This window comes from Cebidichthys violaceus, unplaced genomic scaffold (genome assembly GCF_023349555.1).
Source record: "Cebidichthys violaceus isolate CVI_PGR_0920_01 unplaced genomic scaffold, fCebVio1.0.p SCAF_7, whole genome shotgun sequence".
Taxonomy (NCBI): Eukaryota; Metazoa; Chordata; class Actinopteri; order Perciformes; family Stichaeidae; genus Cebidichthys; species Cebidichthys violaceus.
In genome coordinates, this window is record NW_027176927.1 from 10351415 (window position 1) to 10373572 (window position 22158).

Below are 22158 nucleotides of genomic sequence, written 5' to 3' on the forward strand. Positions count from 1 at the left end.
TATTAATTCTTGTTTCAAGAAAACCAAAATATGTTCTTGGCGAAAAAAAACAACAACTGGTGACAATATGTCATAATTCACAATGAAACCCATAATAATACCCTTCCTCTTATTATGCTGACTGATTGGCCACAGTTTCTTTCAATGATTTATCGATATGTGTTTTTTTGTGTGCAGCGGTATTATTTTTCAAACACCTAACATAAAAAGTGTCAGGCTGCTGAGCTTTATGACAGACTGCATGCCAACAAGCTCCACCAATCAGTCAACTAATGGCCATAGTTCTACATATAAACATAGAATTGATGACAACAGCCACGAATGGCCGTTAAACTTAACAAATTGCCAGTGTTTTTACAATCAGTTGTATTATTTCAGTGTACTGCAGTTATGTGAGTTTGTCTGAGATGTGTTGGCACACTTCAAGAGTGCACTTAGATGTCATTAAGGGGTTTATACATTAAATACATTGCATTGATGCATCATTGAAGTGAACAGGAGCCACACGCACATATGTTAGCACAGAGGTTACTTCCTCAAAGAAAAGACACAAAAGAGGAGGTAGGAGGTATGCATGCCTGTATGTGTACTGACTCACCAGAGAGGAGCACTATGTTTTGAATTGTCACCCGGCGCCTGGACAAAAAATCAAAAGAATGTAGGAAATAAAGTGTTTGACGCCCAAAATATCCTGCTGAAACTAAAACCTACTCTTTTGGCTTATATTCTAGATAACGGTGCAGTCAGAGTAACATCCATTTGTCTGTCACTTCAATTCAAGCCCATTCAGTGGAATACATGAGTTCAGGAGTTAGTTTACAGTTTAAGTGTGATTTCTCTGTTTGCAGACTTTGACTGTGCAAACCTTTGGGTTTGAAAACACTGATGCATTCTGAGTGTGGGCCGGTTTTAATGCACTGAAGGCTACGGTGACTTGACCTAAAGATCAGAGTCGGTTTGAGTTTTAAATCCAGCATGAGAGACCCAGTTCAGGGCAGAGGCTGCTGCTCATAAGGCTTTTGGTGAAGGTTCATGGTCACAGTGAAAATGAGCAAATCATGTTTTTATAGATGTTTATAAGCTTAATGCATCCAATGGCTGGAAGGTATGAGTACACTACTACCATTTTGTGATCCGCTTTGTAATGACGTTTTATTTTTGACATTTACACATGAAGAGTTCCATAACAAAGGACAGCGCCAGAGAAATTGTGTTTAAGTTTAGCTGCAGTATAGGTACTGTACGGGTCAAGAGGAAGGTTAGAAAGCCAGGTCAGAGGATGTGACAGACCTATTCTGGTCTACAAACAGTGGACCTCATGCAGAAACATCTTCGTTCATTTCTCTGGAGAACTCCAGCAGCACTGAAATTGAGACGAAGGTTAAATTAACTTCATTAAAGTAAACATGATTCTGCAGAGCGTCAGTACTAGTGTTACAGGAGAATGAAAAATCATGGAAGAGCAGTATGTAAGCCATTCAGAAGCTGAATGCACATCACATCACATTAATTTGGATCAATGGACCAATAGTATTTCTTTGATAATCCAATCAATACAAATACCATAAAACAATTAATAATCAAAATGTCATATTCATGCCTTTTCCTCAAATTTCAAACTTATGTTTCCTTGCGTTGGAATATCTGTGGACTGTGAAAATAAGATGTTTTATTTGGTTAGAGTGCTCTCGGCCACTTGTTAAGTTTTCTCTTACCTAAGATAGAAACAACATGAAGGAAACATTGGTGAATCCCAGAAATCAGTGGGCGCTGACGAAATAAGAACAAATCCTGGATACTAGCTGATTTTACTTTACCTTTACAGCTCTCCATGTAACAAACAGGCCGGCCTCCTATTACTGCACCTTCTTCTATGATGAGTGCAGTAATAAGCGGTTCACACACACACAGGGCGCCTGCAGTGGAAATAATAGCATCTGAGTGTGAGCGAGCAGATGGCTATTCTGCATTAGAACAGTGTGTGGATATTACAGAGCTTGGGCATGATCAAACCCCTTTTCTCCCTTGCAACACGAGAAAATGTTAAATACTCCCTCCCTCTCATTTATTCTCCCCTCTGCTCCTCCTCCTCCCACACTCAGGGGACTGGCAGCAGGGCAGGAAGTCCTTTTTTTACCAAGCTAAATGCTTTAATTAAGCCTTCCGACCACTTGGGAAGAGACAAAGAGGTAATGCCATCAGCCTCATTAAAGCTTGCTGCATCTGCACTCTGCTCTACCATTAGCAGCCATGGGAGCACTGTCACCGGATACTTATCTTACTGGGTTTGTGTCAGCGCCTAGATAAATGCTAGAACAGGGTTAGACGTGTCTGACGTGCATGAATTTACCATAAAAAACCCTCGGGAAGCACTTTTTTGTGGTTCTCATAAAGCCTTATGATGATTTGAAATTACAGGTATAAAGATAGCAATCTATAGTATCACCATTTATAAACTGTCCGATATCCGATTCACTCGATGGAAAGCTTTGGGTTCATCTCACTGATATTCACAACGTCACTCTGTTTCTCACTGAAGCCTCAAAGGTCTTCCATCATGATTTCCATTTGAAAGGGCAATCTCAGGCTTCTTGCGGTTGAATGTGCAGAAGTCAGGTCTGCTAAATGGAGGTTGATCGCTCCAATGACTTAACAATGGAAACCGAGAGGTAGGCTGCACATTGAATATTGAAAGCTCTCGAGAACTGAATGAGATGATGAGTCAACTATCAAGTCAGGCAAGCATCAATGCTTTGGAAAATCTGACAGTCTATGGTGTCTATGATCTGAAGAAGGGATTGGGAAGAGGAATGACATTTTGACCCTTTTAATGAGCAACTTAACACTAGCTGAACGTGTGCTACAGTGTGACATCACACCCATTAGTGATCCTGGTTTGAGTCGACAGACTGCATCGGAATGTAAATAATAGCAATTGTAATTTCCTAACCGAGAGAGCACAGCCAACCTCTTCATTGGATAGTACGCTGTACAGTTGCACTTCACAATGCTGAACTTTGCTCTTTTGCTGTAAACGACTTGTAACTTTCCAAACCCCAGCAGTGGAAAATACCTTCTGATTTAGAGACTAGTATGAAGGGAAACCAGTGTTTTCACAGTGCTGAAATAAAACAGGCTGTGGACAGTTTTTTCTTCAATCAATCAGCGATTTGTGCGTGGGTCGTCCAGCTCCTTGAATAACGTGAATAATGCTCCACTTAGCTGACATTAGTCTTGAGAGCTAATAAATCCAAATTTCACCCAAATCCTTGCTTTAAAATGACCCCGAGATGACTCAAGTGCAGCTTTTTTTAAAGTTTGAGGTGCACGCGAGTGTTGAAGAGGAAGGCACAGGAGGGAGACACTTTAGGCAAAGGATACTGTGTGAGGTAAAAGTGACAGGTGCATAGCAGTGTTCTCAAAACAACAGGAGGTTATCTCTTGTAGTCTGGCCAAACCAGTCACCTCAAAGAATGTTGGAATTGTACCATTTTGCAAACCACATGATACGTTGGATGTTGACGTTACTTAAAACGAAAATGTGTTTCACAAATAGTTTCATATCACGCTTGCAGTAACGAACAAAGCCACGGGGTTTAGGCAACAAAACGACTTGGTTAAGTTTGTGGTCAAATAATAACGTAAGTCAACAACTGTAACAACGTAACTACCGTAAATAAATAAGGAACAACTGGTTTGAGCGGTTCACCAGCACGGTGAGCAGGTGCAGCAGTGGCTGTGACACACAGCTCATGGAAGCAGTTAGGGTGGTTTATTCCATCCAACATTGCATGCAGGGTTGGACATGGTAGCCTCTCAAGGCCTAGAGCCTCTTTTTTCTTACTATGTTCTGATGCTATATTGTTGCCTTTTCATTTTTTTTTTTATTTACAGCCAAATCTGAGCTGTTTCGTTTTCTGCCTTGCATTTCCTATCTGTTTCCTAATTTGAACAGTATGCAACACTGACTCAATTTGCCCACACAGGGCATTTCTTCTAGAAGCCTCCAGTGAGTGCTGCCGCTCTCCAGTGTGGTGCTTTGTTTTCAGGAGCGTAGTGAAGGTCAGTCAGTGATAATGAGTGTTGTTGTGTTGCTCCCCTCAGGCCTGGCCAGGGCCAAGTCGGTCCCCAGCCATACCTACTCCAATGAGGTGGTGACCCTCTGGTACCGGCCTCCAGATGTCCTGCTGGGATCCACGGACTACTCCACCTGCCTGGACATGTGGTGAGTACTCCTAACCCCTGACCCTGAGATAATGTAGTTCCATTGAGATCTACATTTTTCCACACAAAACCCATTAAAACCCACTTACAATTAGCTCCTCCTAACCCGAAGGTGCGTTCCCAGTAGTATACTGTAGATTTGTTGTGTATCTTAATTTCTTTCTCATATTTTTTGTGTCTCCTTGGTCACCCTTCAACTCCTGTATGCCTCCTCCCACTGACAGTGTGGACCTGGAGAGGCAGGATAAATTAAACTCACAGATGGCACTTCTACAGATATGGCAACACATTTTTACTTCCAACTTATCAAATACCTCCACTTGGTCAGTGGCCCCATGCTTCAAACCATCACGCTAATATCACACTGTGAAAAAAGTCCTGCGTTGGATATGTTACCCCTCCTGTTATCTTTGGGCTCAAGTTGACCCCATTCAATGTTTAACATCCCATAACTGTAGTAGTGTGAGAACCACTGATAGTTCACACGACATGGGGGAGCGGAAAACATAATTCTCGCGAGAACTTTGATATTTCCCACGCTGTGTTTTATTTAAAAAGCTATTTAGGTAGTCAACACTGCACTGTACTTTGGCTCTGAGTTATGCTCTGGTTCATGCTCTTAGTTATACATAAGATTTCTTAAAACCGTTTGGAAAGTATTGACTCCTGCAGCCACAAACGTTTCACTGGCACTACTCCATCTCGGTCTCTTTAATAATATTCTCATGGCGTCATTATAAGCTACTTGTAGTCTCTGTAAGCTTTTTTTGTTGTTGTTTGACCACAAGTGTGCAGTAGAGTGGTGTACAACATGCTCTGAGCAGAGACATCTTCACTCCATCTGTACACATACCAAACTAACGTGAGAGACTGTTTGCTTGTGCATACATCCTACGACATTGCCTAGAAATGTCCTTATCATCGGTCATGTGTTCTGTTATAAAATGAACAAAATATTTTACTTCACTTAGATTGTTATCAGACAATTTGAAGTCAGGGAAGTTTAGACATTCGTCCTCTTTGGTTCGACAGATCAGGATTGCACTCTTACTGGCACTGTATTTGACATGTCATGTTCCACACCATAGACAGTACATATAGTGTGTGTGTATGTATATATATATATATATATATATATATATATATATATATATATATATATATATATATATACCATGAAAGTTATCATTGAAAGAGTTCAGTTTTTCCAAGTCTTGCTTTGCTAAGAATGTCTCTTGTATACATAGTATGTCACAATTCTCCAAAAGGTTGTCAACAACCATGCGGCGAGCTTTATCCCCTACGCTCTGGTGTGTCTCATACAAACACTAAAAGGTGCCTGCATGCATCATTATCAGACGCTATCAGACGGGCCCTGACCAAGAGGTGGTATTTGACGTGTTGGGAGTGAGAATGGGTTTGTTATGTATGAAACTAAATATAATTTGATAAACATTTGAATGGACTCCTAGCAGCCTGTGAATAGAGCAACAATAGACACTGACATCCTTTCCTCCAGCCACGTAACGTGAAACCAATTGAAATAGGTGTGAGTGATTGGGGAATTTTTACTGATCAACGTTGCAATTTACATTTTAAATGTTTTGTTTTCCAAAGGCATCGGAATAATCTTAGCTAGTTTTCTGTTGAGAAAAATATAAATTTAGCTGTCATTAATGAAGATATTATATGATTCTCAATATGCATTATTAACAATCTCCATCATCCTAATAATTCTGCTCACAGCTCTACGATGAGCTACTTTAGCTAATGTTAGCGTCACAATCTGATAAATATATAAAACTGTCGTATGAGCGGCTCATTGACTTAGCAGCTACCAAGCTAGCTGGTATCCAGCAGTCAGATAATGACAAGAATTGAATCTTTGAGTCGTTGTACATATGGTAAAGGGGTGGGGCATAAATCTACCACATTTTAGTTTGGGCTAAATTATTTGAAAGCTATTTCAATTAGATTAATCAAGTTTTTATACAAAAAACACACACAACTGTGCTACAAATGAACACTTGCAAGTAGCGTAAGTGAAATGTCACAACTCACCCCATGCGTGGGGTCAACTGTAACAGACAGTCTGTTTGAATGCAATTAATTGAATACAATTCAATGAATATACTACAGGTGGATACTGTGTCTGGATATATCTATGAAAGATAGATATCTAAACATCTATCCAGTTATCCCTCCCTCATCTAACCAGCCATCTATCGTAGCCGGAAAGCATGTGTGGATATTATCTATCTAGCAATCTCTTTCCTTCCATGATAGATGGCTGAATAGATAACAATGTGTGGATATCTATCTGTCTCTCCATCTATATCATGGATGGATGGATATATATATATATATATATATATATATATATATATATATATATATATATATATATATATATATATATATATATGTATATATATATATACATATATATGTGTGTATATATATATATATATATATATATATATATATATATGTATATATATATATACATATATATGTGTGTATATATATATATATGTTGCTTTCAAGGAATAAAAAGACAGTCATCTTTGTTTTCCTTAAAAGAAATATTATATAAATGTGGGTATTGGTGGATCTCCTCACACAACCTGTCTTCAAACAATCAATACCAACTGGACCTGAGTGTGGAACACAACCTGAGCATGGGCAGTAGACAGGCTTGCGTTGTGTAGTACGCAGACATAAAGTCTGAACTGGCCCGAAGGAGTTCTTGGAATACGTCCGTTGCCATGTTGTGTTTTTGCAACCGATGAACAGAAGTTTCCATATTTGGAATGGGGAAGAGTGACATAGAGAAGCCGTATACAGCTCTGGCAGCTACCTGTCAATCATAGTAGCCCCGCCCTAAAGCACACCCTGTTGGTCTATATGGGCTGTTTGACTCTAAATGGACCATCATTTACTAAATGTACATCATGCTGTATTGAAGAAGACTTGAAACTAGAGATTGAGACCATAAACTCATGTTTACAATGTTTACTGAGGTAATAAATCAAGAGAAAAGTAGAGTCATTTTCTCATAGACTTCTATACAACCAGAGGAGTCGCCCCCTGATGGACACTAGAGAGAATGCAAGTTTTAAGATACTTCTGCATCGGATTCACTCGTCGGAGGTTGCAGCGTGTTTAGCTGCAGATCAGAACATTTTCTCCAAACAGCAGCAAATTGAAAATTAACAATCCAGTTAGTACAAGTTATCAATACTTTGATTGTGTAATTTAAATTGCACTTATTTTAAATAGTTTAAATTGAGAGCAATTTTGTGACATTTGTTTCATTTATTTTTTAATCAAACCTTATTTATTACATATTGTAAAACTGGACATTTCTTTACTAGTTAGAGCTTTGAGACATGTTTGAGATCCGTTTAAGATAATTTCATCTGTGATAATATTTTAAAATAGGCCTATTGTAGCATGCCTACTAAAAACAGGAATACAGCAACATGACTAAACAAGACAAGACAAACGAGATTATGCTTTTTAATAAAAAAAAATGATTAATCTCCTACTTTGTAATCTCGCAATCGCTCCAGAATTTTAATATTTGACTCTGATAGAAAGATGCTAAAAACATATAAAGTAAGATGTGATTCATCATCTGGTCTTTTCCTCGTGTTGAAAGATACGATTTTAATTCAAGTTGAGCAGAACTGCAGCAAAAGTCCGAACAGGAAATGGAAAATGAGGATGCCCCAGAGTGGAAGTATTTGGCCCCCCCCCCAGTGTCCTTTTCCTCTGAGGCTTCCCTCCAACAATAGTGATGTTGGACTCTAAATTGAGCCTTGGTGACCCCTTCTGTCTGGATGGTCAGCAGGGACATCCCATGAACCCCAGCTGCATTCTCCAACATCCAATTAAAAAACAGCCGGGGGCTTTGGGGGTCTGGGAGGCAGAAGGAGAGTGTGTCTGCTTCAAGGGTATTTGCAGGTGGGCAATCTACAGGGTGGTGTTCCATCCCACTGAGAGACACCCTGCGATGCATACACACACACACACACACACACACACACACACACACACACTCACCCCTGGTCACTTAGGAAGCAGTCTTCCATGAAGAAGCATCTCTTGCAGGACCAAAAGGTGGTGCAGATCTGTTTTCCTGCCATGAGAAGCATCCATCACATCCATCACAGCAGCCTACAGGTTACAGGCTGCCATCCGTGAGGAGCGGGAGACGTGATGGAGGACCGCTCTATTTTTACCGTCCTGCAGCTCTCCCACACGGCCGTCAATCAGAGTCAATGCTGAGATCACTCAAATGTGATCATGCACAGATTAAATGCATCAACTTGCATGGTAAAGGCTTGTGTTCTATTTTTTTGTTGTCTCCATGAAAAGACCGAAACCAACAATGTGTTCGTCCATCTCTTATCCCAAACTCTTCCTGTGGCTCTCAGCTCCGAGCCCATTGTAAAGACAGCGAATTATCAAAAGGATTGAGCAGATAAGACAAAAGAAACTGTGTAATTCTCAAAACACCCGTGTCTCTGTGCTCCTTTGTTATTTGCAAATATTTTGATCAGGTAATATAGAAACATTTTGTGCAAAATTGCCCCCTTTCTATACAAATGCGCCTCATTGCAAAAACAGTCCAATTCCAAAGGATCATTGCTGATAGTCACAGTCATACACTGAAATGATTAACGTCTTCAGAGAGTTGGTGGAAACTGAAGCACATTTAGATTGGGTGTCCACTCAAACTCATTTATTCATGTATGATAGATGATACATTTAAATAATCGATGAAGTTACACTGCTGTGCCTCGTGAGTAAATGTAGAGACGCATTCATGGCGTTTACTATATTTTTGAGTTTAGTGTATTTTGAGGCTTTATTGTCACGTAGCAATAAATCAGCCAGGTATGCTGTCAGGAGGGTTCATTAACTGGTTTGTGGACTGTCGCTTTGAAGCCTCCATGACAGGACAACGCCATGGTAGCAACCTGTCAATCACAAGGTAGCCCCGCCCTAAAGACTGTCACAGTTTGTGTAGAGAGGAGGTCGGGTTGGAAGGATGGGTTAAACAAAGACTGACTTTTACCCGGGAGAAGCTGTTTGTGTCACGTGTGAAACCAAAAGTCAATGCGTTATATAAGTTCCGTACCTAATTTAACAACGTTATCTATGTAACGGCTTCACATACGTAGGTAACAACATTCTGCTGCCTGAACATAACTGAGAAATTCCATTCACAACGATGAATGAAATGGTCACGTGTCGTTCTGGGAGTTATCGCAAGTAATTTATTCTGTGGTTAAGGTATTCATGTGCAGAGGAAACAGAGCAGGCAACTACATAAATGTTAAGAGCTGGCTGGAGTCACAATAACAGCAGTGTTAAAACACAATGCTATGGACACATACGATGTGGTGTGAGCTAGCAACGCCTTAAACATTAGGAACAGAATTAGAAAAGGGAACATTACGTTCGTACTATGCATTTTGTAATTAGTGAATAACATAATAAGTTAAACTGTTGACACATTTTAGTTAAATACATTTTTTGTATTTCTAGCAACACACTTGTGTCAATGATATTTAAATCTTTCTTGAATACAAAAAAACGTGATTTTGTGTTTCAAAGATTTGTATGAAATGCTGAAGACATTTTATTTACATGTCTTTTATTAACCGTAGCAACAGAAACCGAGACAGAAGATCCCACCATAATCCCTCTTTAGGTGACAAGATCAAGGCGTTGCCGTCTGCTGTGTGTATGAATGTATACGAATAGATGTACTTATGCACAACATACATATAAATACATCCTCACACATTTTATGATATGACATACAATTAACTTTAGATTATGGTGATCCACCTCTCCTGTTTACTATTCGATACCTGTATGTGTAAACATCTATATTTATTTGTAAACCTATGATGAACAAATGAGCACTGTTTATGCACACACACACACACACACACACACACACACACACACACACACACACACACACACACACACACACACAGTGTTTTCCAGTGATTGCAATGCTTGTGCTGTTATTCATCGTGTATCGCTCTCTCTTCAAGGGGAGTGGGCTGCATTTTCATTGAGATGATCCAAGGAGTGGCTGCCTTTCCAGGGATGAAGGACATCCAGGACCAGCTGGAGAGGATATTCCTGGTGAGTGTCTAAGTGTGTGCACTGTATGTGTATGAGTACAGTATGTGTTCCTACCCTGCAGCCTATACAGCCGTGCTGCTGGCTCTCCTTTCTTTCAGTCCAACAACAGCAGGACTATGAGTGTTGATAAAGATGTAAATAGAATACCTGAGGTTCAGCGATGATACCTCACTTTGAGGAATACTAATACCTTTTGGTCTTTTTACAAAATAACCCACTTACCTACGAACACACACACTGGCATTAGGAATTGGATGATGTGAAAGGACTTCTACATCTTGAGCCTGTTCTGGACGATAATATATCATATTGACACAATCCATCTAGTTAATGCTGTATAGTAAGAGCACTAACACACCATCATAATTTAGTTTGGATGAACTAATATGTTCCTTTAGAGAGGTGCTGTGTGGTGGATCTACTTCATGCCGATGTGCAGAGTGGGTCATGTGGTTTTTGAAAAGTAACTGATCCATGTTTAGTGAATTTGGTGTGGTGTTTAGTTACCTTAGCAACTTTAGTTACCTATTTTTATATATGGAAATGAGTTTGTTTGTATTCTACAGTAACTTGCAAAATAGTGTTAAATACCAGCATTAAAGAAAGAACCCTGATAAGATAGTGGACTGTGATCCTGCCTGAAAAAAAAAAATCCTTTACCCAGACCTGATGTATGATTTTTAGCAGGGAAACATGTTTTGTGTTTCACTTTAAGAAATATGACTGTACATCATTCATTTCCCTTTAGAAGGCCATGCTCAAACATGAAGGAACCAGTCTTAAACAATGCTGATATCACAGCTGTATCCAAATCAAGAGTTCCCCATGTTCACTCTGATTTGCCCCTTTGGGCCAATGCTTCAAGTGTTGTGAACGTTTACTCGACTTGAGAAGAGGTTTTTTGATTGTTTATTAATCTTCAGAAGCAAATGGTTCAGCCCTTCAGGAAGAACCCTTTTTAAACACAAATGCAGCTCACCTCTTTGGTTCCTACATAAGCTGACATGCGGAGTCTCGTGTTTTACCTGCAAGACATTTTAGTGCCTTTACTGTCATCTAGCCGTCTTTGATGTGAAAACATTTAAGTTCCAGACAGTGACATAAAAAGCGTGAGCGTGTCCCCAAATGCATCGCCGAGCGCGTCGTCTGCTGACAGCGCTGTCAGCTCATCACAGTGGACAGCAGTAGGGGAGCAGGTGCAGGCTTATGATCTGGTTCAGAGGTAGTCCAGCTTCCATCACCAGAGCTTGGAGTGTCGGAGGGACGGAGCAGAAACAAAGATGGAGAAACGTGGCGGGTGTCTGCCTTCCTTCTCCATCACCATTTTCCCTATTTGCATTGTTATTACAGTTAACTTTTCAGTCATGTAAGTTTGAGACAAGATCAGCTACTTTCTACTATTGTGGAGAAGTTTACCATGCAGGTGGAGCATACTCACGTATGTCTGTGTATTAGGTTTGAATCGAACAAATATCACCTGGATCGTTCTGATTGCAGCGTCACTATGTGGTAGAAACATGAAACTTCCCCAGTTGATTACTTACAAGTATTGTATTGTACTGTATTACAAGTTTTCTGAAGTTCTATGTTCAAATATGCAAATGAGGCCTTATTTAAAGGGAACTGTTGGTGAATTTAGGATCAATCTAAGACGCAAATAGACAAAGTAAAATAAACACCTTAATGTGTCTTTTTGGATGTTTTCTTTACACTAATTCTTTTTTTGCATGTAGTGCCACCTTGAATGAGATGAAACTCAGGGTTTGCAGCGTGAATGCACACAGAAAAAAACAGTAGGAATTCTATGATGTTTTTGAGTCAACATGAACCACAGGAACACGGCTTGGGTTAAGAAGTTGCATACCATATAAATATTGTACGTATCTCTGCATTGAATTGTAGGATGGCGTATATATATTTTAAAGTGAAGGGAGGTCTCATGAGTCCTTGAATCACCGCTCTGCCATCCCCCAATATCATTTCATCCCCAATCTCTTAATTGAAGCAGAGTGTAGCAGGGCAGACATAATGGATTTATATTCATAGGCTGGAAGGCCCTGAATAATTAATGTAGAAAATTACAGAGATGAGAGTATGAAAGGGTCTGAAGTCAAGTATGGAGACAAAGGATGTTCACTGCTGTTTGGCCTCTGGGCTGAAGGCTAAAGATATGCATCTGAGAGATGGGATGGATTTTTGGATGAAGGGTTGAGCTGAGGTGGAGGAAGCCCCGCAGGCAGCAGTTCTCTCTTAGAGCACGTAAACCGAGCAGGAGAGGAAGAAAAATGCTTCTTATCGATTGTCTTTTATGCCGAAAGGGAAAGGCGGAGCTTCCTGCACACATCTGTAAGAGGCTGCAGCCTCTCTCAGACACAAAGACGCACCATGATTGGATAAAGAGGTCCGACAGTGGGATGGCCGCTGGCCAGACTGATGATGGGGCTCAGCTGCACACTGCTTCCCTACAGAGGCTCTTCAGTTTGGTCCGAAATCTTTTACATGTTTTACGTTCTGGCGCCATCATGGAGGTCCGCTGATGAATTGAAAGTACGCAGATAATGTCTACTGTACGCAGGCTAAACAAAGAGCCTTGAAAACCTGAAAGAGAACACCTGATAAAAGGTGATGCAGTGTGGATCCATTCAGATCCACAAGGACAAGGATTTTCACTGAAAATGTTCTATACACATGATTAATTCTACACAAGAGACTTTAAGGCTAGAGATACATAGTAAACAGTATTGTGTTCTACCCGCATCTCTTCTATATATATATATATATATATATATATATATATAATATAATAATAATATAATAAGACCAAGAAAGTACTGGCTTCCTGTCCAACAAAGAATTGACTTTAAAATCCTGCTGTTGGTTTATAAAGCACTGAATGGTTTAGGGCCAAAATACATCTCTGATCTGCTGCTACCTTATGAACCATCCCGACCCCTTAGGTCGTCTGGGACCGGTCTACTTTCTGTTCCCAGAATCAGAACTAAACATGGAGAAGCTGTGTTCAGTTCTTCTGCTCCACATATCTGGAACAAAGTCCCAGAAAGCTGCAGGTCTGCTGAGACCCTCAGCTCCTTTAAATCAAGACTGAAGACTTTTCTGTTTGCTGCTGCCTTTGATTGAACCACATTCAAGGATAATAATCAATTTCCTGCATTTCTGCATTTTACTACTGCATTTTATTTCTTACACTGCTTTTTAGTGTTTCAATGACTGGTTTTAATGTTTCTAACTTGTTTTTAAATCTCCTTTTTTGCCTTGTGTTTTTATGCTTTTAATGGTTTTATGTGAAGCACTTTGAATTACCTTGTTGTTGAAATGTGCTATACAAATACATTTGCCTTGCATAATGTGCTTAGATTTCATATAAACGTAACTTCCATTTACACAACATTAACTGAACTTTCTTTTGTATTTGTTTATAACATAACTCATCTAGAAAATACTGATGGGCCAAACTGAGCCTTTGCAATTTCTCATCCAAATCACATTCTCTGTTTCTGTTAGTTTGTATTCAGCTGTCAGCTAGAAGTAAAAGAGATGGATGAATATGGAAATGCAGAGGTGTGAGGTTTGGCGAGGCAAAGTGTGATCACAGTACCAGCCTACCTGTCAGAGTAAGCCTGATGTTGACATTTCCATCTGTCCTGCCTGCTCTGTGGCCCTGTGTGTGCTGTCAGAATCGGTCAGAGTTTGGATGCACAGCCTCAGAGACTCACGTGAAGGGCACCATCGATGAATTATGTGGAGTCAGAAGCATCTTAAAGGCCATGTTGTTTGAAGAGAGGAAGAGGAAAGGTCAGCCTCCGTCACTGTTTTAGAGGCACCCTGCCAGGAGTTGAGTCGGCACATTGAACACAACGTCCTCAGAGCTGGACTGTCACATGGTGGACTGGGGTATCTCTCATGTCAGCCAAACCTTCAGCGGAATGGGCCGCTTACATTCTTGTGAGCTCTTGAAAGGTGCTGTTGCTCATTGCAGGGTTCTGTGATAGTATCCAAGGATCATTTATTGTCATTCTGCATCACAGGGTTCCATCCATCCATCCATTATCTTCTGCCTATCAGGGGCAGCAGGCTAAGCAGGGTATTCCAGATATCCAAGGGAGGTGTCCAGGAGACATCCTGACCAGATGCCCAAACCACCTCACCTGGCCTCTTTCAACACAAAGAAGCAGGGCCTCAACTCTGAGTTCCCTCCGGATTTCTGATCTCCTCCCCCTATTGCTAAGGCCTATGGGGGAAGCTCATTTTGGCTGCTTGTATCCGCAATCTCATTCTTCCGGTCACTACCCAAAGCTCATGACCAGCGGTGTGGGTCAGAACGTAGATGGACTGGTAAATCGAGAGCTTTGCCCTCCGACTCAGCTCCCTCTACACTGCTGACGCTGCATCGAACTGCCTGCCAATACAATGCTCCATTTCTACACTCCCTTGTGAGCAAGACCCCGAGACACTTGAAAGCCCTCACTTGGGGCAGTGTCTCACTCAAGACAGGGTTGCAAAACTAAATGCATTTGTAGCCTAGTCCATTTAAGCTACACAATAAATACATGACAAAACAAAACAAAAACAGAAGTGCATTTTTTTATCAGGAGCAATGTAAACAGCAATGTAAAATTCATCATCAGGAAGACATTGTCCATCAACTTTAACTGATGTTTGATAACCAAGCCTCATTGATGTAAACACATAGTCCACCTCCTCTCGTCCCACCAGAGTCCTGCGTTCTCTCCTGCAGTCCAACTGCCAAGGTCAACTTGATCCGGGATGCCAAGCTGGAGCCAGGTCTCTGTAAAGGTGTAGGCTTGACAGTGACTGACCTCCCATCGCTGGGTTCGCCTGAAGTCATAGCTCATCCATCTTACTTTTCTGTGACCGGACATCAGACAGCAGGTGTATGCTGGGTAGAGTGCTATAGCCTTAGTTTAGCTGGGTCAGCTTAGCGTCCAACCCACCTCTCCTCCCTCTCCTCCCTCTGCTCCCTCTCCTCCCTCTGCTCCCTCTGCTCCCTCTACTCCCTCTGCTCCCTCTGCTCCCTCTGCTCCCTCTCCCACTTCTCCTCCCTCTGCTCCCTCTGCTCCCTCTCCCACTTCTCCTCCCTCTCCTCCTTCTGCTCCCTCTCCTCCCTCTGCTCTCTGCTCCCTCTCCTCCCTCTGCTCCCTCTCCTCCCTCTGCTCCCTCTGCTCCCTCTCCCACTTCTCTTCCCTCTGCGCCCTCTGCTCCCTCTCCCACTTCTCCTCCTTCTGCTCCCTCTCCTCCCTCTGCTCTCTGCTCCCCCCTCTCCTCCCTCTGCTTCCTCTCCTCCCTCTCCTCCCTCTCCTCCCTCTGCTCCCTCTCCTCCCTCTGCTCTCTGCTCCCTCTCCTCCCTCTCCTCCCTCTGCTTCCTCTCCTCCCTCTCCTCCCTCTGCTCCCTCTCCTCCCTCTGCAGTCACACAATTAAACAATCTTCCAAATTTGACGTATTTGGAAGAGAAAATGAAGCAGAAAGGTGAAATGACAAGCATCCATCTCAACGTACTGGTTCAACTTTGTCCTGCTATACTTCCAGTAGTTATTTTCGTTATAGAGGCACTCACTTCCATACTTCTCTTTAAGCTAACCTGGTTTCACTGTTAGTTTGTTTTCAATCTGTCTGATCATCTGACCGATGGTGCTTCCTTCCCCTTCATTGTCGAGATGCAGCTGTGTTTCCCAGATTCAGCAATATCTTAATCCACAGAAAAATGAGAAAAAAGTAGTAAACTGGAATTGGTCTTTAACGGGAGGAGTTTGTTGATTCATTTCCGTACTTCTATTGATTGTTATTTGTACTCTTAGTATTTGTTGTTATTAGTACAACAGTTGCTTCAATACAGAGGGGGACGTGAAGCATATATCTTTTGCTACGAGATGGATTTCTGAGTATTTGTGCACAAGAGGTCCCTTCTCCTGTCTTTGAATTTATTGGAGTGCAAATAAAAGGCTTTAGGACATCTAGCGTTGACTTTGCAGATTGCAACCAAAGGAAACTTCTCCAGTGTGCCAAGTAAAGAACTCGAAAACAGGAATGGCCCCATGGAGTGTTTGGTTTGTCCTTTCTTTCAGTGATGATATAGACGACTCATTCTAAGGTAACGAAAAGACAAAGATTATTATTTCCAGGTGATTATACAAGAAAGGAAAACATACGTATTGATATTGTTTTCCATCTCTACCAATAGATGCTACACGCTGCCCCTTTAAGTTTTGGAACAGGACGATTTTTTTTGTGATTTGTATGCTGCTAGATAATCCCCATTTAGACAGACACAGCAAAAATGCTGAAAAATAAATTGATGAATACATACTGTATATCCTCCAATAGCTTTCCTGTCCTCTACTCGTTTGTTTTCCTCCGGTCGGCAGTAATGAAACAGGCCTGTGCTCTTCTCTAGATAATCTTTAACACGGCTTTGTGTCTCTATTTTTCTCTCTCACACACTCTCTGAGAATGTCTGTGTGAATTAAAGCTGTGGTGGATGAGGCCGGGCCCAGGCGAGCTGGTTAACTAGCTGTCACCACACAGATCATGTCCACTGGGTGGACTATATGAATATGGACAGGTCTATCTACCGGAAATAGCCTGTCAGGAAGAAGTGTGTGTGTGTGTGTGTGTGTGTGTGTGTGTGTGTGTGTGTGTGTGTGTGTGTGTGTGTGTGTGTGTGTTCAAAAGACAACAAGCTGCCTCCTTATATTAGTGTGACTGAAATAGAGGTTTGTGGTGAAATGAGCACGGACATCTGACAGCTATGGATAATATTGTAGCTTATGTTCCTGGAGATAAGCTTTGGTATTTACACCAACACACTGGCCAGTTCACATGAGCATAATAATCAGATTATTCTCATTAATCAGATTAGTGCATCACAGCAATTAACATTGCTACATGTTTCTTAGATGACAGTTTCGTTAGTGTTTGCAGCAGAGTCTGATTAATGGCTCTAGATGCTGTCTCCCTGTTCTCATACACTGCTCATAGCTAATGCACTGTATTTTTTTCATCCCACAAAATGTATGTAATAATAATGGCGTAATTGTGAGCCAGGACAGGTGACATAGTATTAAGAGCGACAAATTCCATGTAGGGAGGTTAGGGTGGTTGGGACTGGAGATCACCGTTTGTGCTCTGTGTAAAACCAGAAGTCAATGTTGTTTTATTTCTCACGTTACTTCCATATTTTAATACTTCCATAGTTATTTTAACCCAGACGTGGACTTCTATGTCACATAAAGGCCTTTACACAGCAGGTTCATCAATATATTCTGTATTCGTCTGTTGTTTTTGTCATGAGTACGTTCACACAGAATGCCAACATTACGGCGGCTAAAAGCAACAACATTTCCTTTCTGATAAGAGTTGTATTTTTTTAGCTTTTGCACCGTGATTAAAGAGATCAACCAATCACGTTCTGTAGTCCGAACCAAGACGGCAAACTTTATTACTTCTTTCAACTTTGACGAAAGCAGCGAAGACCAGATCCACTCCTTCCGTTCTTACCCTACACAATAAAAGCCCTGGACATTTACAACGAGTAACTGTTCAGCAGAAGGAGCTGAAAGCAAACTCAATGAAATATCTTACAGTAGCTTAGGCTATACAACATAACAACAATAATGAGTGTGTGTGTTCATGCTAATGAAGGAACATGTCACCCAGTGCAACAGTGATGTGTTTTATGGAACACAGAGGAAGAAAATATATCAGGCTTTGATACGCTCACATTACTTGTTCGTAGATACGTTCACAATTTATTAACAAGAGGAAAAGTCTAGACTTTCACCAGTACCATCCTTTAAATGTTCCTTTACAACAATATGTATAAATACATATGCTGCTGAAAAGAATACGATGCCATGAGAAGCCTTTGTGAGAGAGCCTCCTTACAGTAGAACCATAAGAACATGGTGCTGCAGAACAACTCTTAATAGGGTTTGTTACTTCAGCATGGTGCAAATACTCACCCTCTGTCTGAGACCCTGTTTATTTGGAGTGTATTCCTGCTATGAAGACTAAGCCAGTGCACATGCGAGCTGATCTTCCCTCAGGAGAAAGCGAGAGGCTGCCGGGGAGATAAATAATACCATTTCACCAACAGCCGCTGCGTCAGTGACATGAGCGTCCATCTGCTGAACCCAGACAGGATAGTCGGGGCTTACTGAACACATTCTACCCGGCGCAGTGGGAGACAGCTGATCCACTTGGCTCTGGTTCTGATCCGTTTGACCCCTGCCTGGAGGTGACCCCAATCTGATGGCTGTTGGGGAGCAGCTCGGGGTGGGACTGGGACTGTCAGAGCAGAGGAGGATTGAGGGCTGGGGTCAGTGTTGGGACAAAGACAGAGATAGAGGTAGGAATGTGGATGAGGCAGGGGTCAGTGCTGTGTTTATGTTCGGATCAAGAGATTGATCTCTGAGGCAACAAATACAAGATACAAACCTGCACCTCCCAGGAGGACAGAATGAAGGGGAGGGTTAAAAAGAGCAATGTCAGCATGAAACTCATTTCATTTTGTGTTTGTATTATAACTTTTCTGAAATGTTTTGGCAAAGTGTGCAAATGATTCTTTTTCCAATGGTAACTTTTGGTGAATTTAGGAGAAATTTTCAGATTCAATTTGTTGTAAAATAAACACATAAATGTGTATTTTAGATGTTTTCAGTCGATCTGGCTCACTGTCATAACTCACTGGGACACCTAAATGGAATGCGACCATCGGTGATGTCATTAGTAACACCTGTGCTCGTGCTGCCAACACAGGTGGAAATGGCTGTCATGAGAAAGAGGCCTGTTACTTTCTCATTTTAAGTTTGCAGAACTTTGCTTTTCATTTTACACGTGAATGTCAGATGATGTCATTAGTAGGCGTGTAACGGTACACAACATGATGGTTCGGAGTAAGTTTGCACACTCACCAGGAACATAAAATCCAAGGACACGTTTGCTTTACCATTATATCTACAGGGTGACCGTGGCTAAGTGGAGAGCAGGGCCGCCTTTCGGTGGTTCGATCCCCGGCTCCTGCTCTGCTAATCTCATGTCAATGTGAGCAAGACACTTAACCCCAAAATTGCTCTCATAGCTGCGTCTATGGTGTGTAGATAGATACTGAATTGTAAGTCGCTTTGGATAAAAGCGTCTGCTAAATGACTGTAATGTAATGCTTTCATTTATCCCATTTTGAACAGACTGTAGCGCAAGTGACATGGACAGACACAGAAGCAACGTTGGCAAATGTTCGCCTCCCATTGACTTCCATTCTATCAGAGCAAAGGAAAGAATACAAATGTGTGCTTCCATTCACATCCCCTAACGGTTTGGTATCAATACGTGAACCATCACAGTCCTGTTTTGAATCGCTGACTGTGAAAAGGGAAAGATGCAGGCAGCTAGTTGGGAGGGGGTCTCTGACAAAAGATGTTTTCAAGTTACATTATAGTAAATGCGGGACACTGCTTTTTTGGAGCTTGACCCTTACTAGTTATTCTAGTTTCATGCAATTTTCATTTTGTAATAATCCATCCATACCATGAAACATTAACCACGTATGTGTTTCAAACAGCAGCTATAATCCTGCAGAAAACACATTTAATTGAGAGTGCAGAGTCCCGTACTGGCACTCCTGTCTGTCTCTCCAAACTGGAGGCAAACTGACCGACATCTACTGTAGCTAACCCACTGACTATGGAGAAGTACCTCATACAACCCCACTTCATACCCGCCAAAATATCCCTTTAAGGACTGAAGATTATCTGCATCATATATATTTCTGAAGCTCTTCATGTCAGCTGCCTTGTTCACTGATGAGTCTGTCTGAGCTGCTTTCAGGACATGGACAACACAGACCGCTCTAATCTCTCCATTCTCTCTTTGGTAACATACATATAATTGGGGGTTCCATTCTATTTGTTTGTGTCTGGCTGGCCGGGTGGTCTGTGATTGAGTTTGGGGGGTGTCAGAGCATGTATGTCTGGCAGAATGTGCATGCAGAGCTCAGGGTCACGGCCTTTGACCTCACAGGAATTCCTCTGAGGCAGAACTTTCTCCCTCTGATCCGTCGATCGGTCTGCACACCCTCCATGCTCTCACACGCCATGAGGCAGCCCTGCCCTCCTTCATGGGTTGACATGTCCTTCATGTCAACATGCTGTCTCATATATCCATTACCCTGTGTGTTTACTGTCCCAGCAAAGGTTTTCTATCAGAAGTCAAACGTTCTCTATCTTTACATTGAAAGACTTGTAGCAGCTGTGTGAACGAGTGTGAGCAAGAAAGTGTGCGTAGGACGGGTGGGTCAAACAAACACGTCACTTATGTTACTGTCATTTTATGAACATCGGTTACACAAGCATAGTTATTTTACGTAACAAATGTACTTATTTGAACCTTCTTTCGTCAGACAGAAAAGACTTAAAGCTTAACTTTTATGCCACATATGAAGTAGTACTCCACAACATCTGGACACAGACTCTGATGTGTGAAATCAGTAGAGTTCCACTTTAATGTTGAAAACTAATGTATTAACAAGGTTGTTCTTAATAATCGAAACCACAATCCACCAAGTAGTTCTTCCAAACCTTAGCCTTTAGCGGTGGCAGGTCAGGCATGTGACATATTATATGAAGTGCTGTATTTGACATTTAGTTTGAAGGACTGGTGTAGAGGGAAAGCAGTGTCTCCTCTAAACGGGCAGAGAGCAACTCAATCTACATTCAGACCACAAAACAGCTGTGGAGTGATTGATTGATTGATGACCATCTACCCCCAATTACTTACATTTGGAAAGTATTATCTGAATCAGTAAAAATGACAGGAGCTCTTCCTCTCAGCTGAATCCATTATATTTCCATAAAGGAGAATTAGAAAGCAAGAAGCCAGTAGTTTTTGTCAAACAATACCTTTAATCTATGCTGTAGGTCATTACGTCGAACCAAAAAGCTGTTAACAGATAAAACACCATTAAGCTTTACATGCTTTTTATTTTATATTTGTTTCAATAAAGTGTATTGTAATAAAGACATATTGAAGAGGGTTGAAATGTAAGCTTTGTCTCTTTATGGGGACTACCGGCCTGTAGACCACCATCCTCTACGTCTCCAGACCTGGTAGTCAGGGTAAGAAATGAAAAAGATGATTCAAAGCACCGCCCCTTTACAGGGTGTATAAGCCATTAGGCTTTGATGTGGGATAATACTTCATTAAATTCTCCAACACAGTCCTACTACTGCTATGTCAAATAGCTAGTCTCATATCAACAGCTGTGACATCATAACTACTACTGACATGTGTGACAAAACCTTGTGGAATTGTATAATTTGCCGTTATGATGACCTTCCTCTGCTGTCGGGATGTGCAGTGATGTTGCAGCTCTGTAACACTCCAACAACCTTCCCTCTCTCTTTATAACTCACCTTGCCCACCGCTGTCTGTGGAACACCATCAGGATCCCGCTCATCCAAGCTGGAAGGTCACACTGCGACGGAGCACCAGACATGTGTTCCCTTCCGTAGTCCAAAGACATTCACACCAAACAGTACATGTTTGGTGTGAATGTCATCCATGGAGCCTCTTTTACTGTGTGGGTATGTTGACGGTAGATCAGCGGCAGGTATTCAGAGAAAGAAACCCAGAGAAGAGGCTCAGAAGGTGACGGTACTAACCACTGAGCACAGCATGTGACAGAAGAAACAACGCTTTCAGCCTTCATCTCCACACCAGATGCTGAA

At 41.5% G+C, this 22158-nt stretch overlaps 1 protein-coding gene across 5 annotated transcripts in view; it reads left to right on the forward strand.

The window, feature by feature from the left end:
• Positions 1-22158, forward strand: part of cdk14 (cyclin dependent kinase 14) — a 177086-nt gene that overhangs the window by 89338 nt on the left and 65590 nt on the right. For all 5 annotated transcript variants that reach the window (XM_068736161.1, XM_068736160.1, XM_068736162.1 and 2 more), the window contains 2 exons: positions 4105-4225; positions 10305-10398. In XM_068736161.1, coding sequence (XP_068592262.1) covers positions 4105-4225; positions 10305-10398 — 215 coding nt within the window. The remainder of the gene's footprint in view (positions 1-4104; positions 4226-10304; positions 10399-22158) is intronic.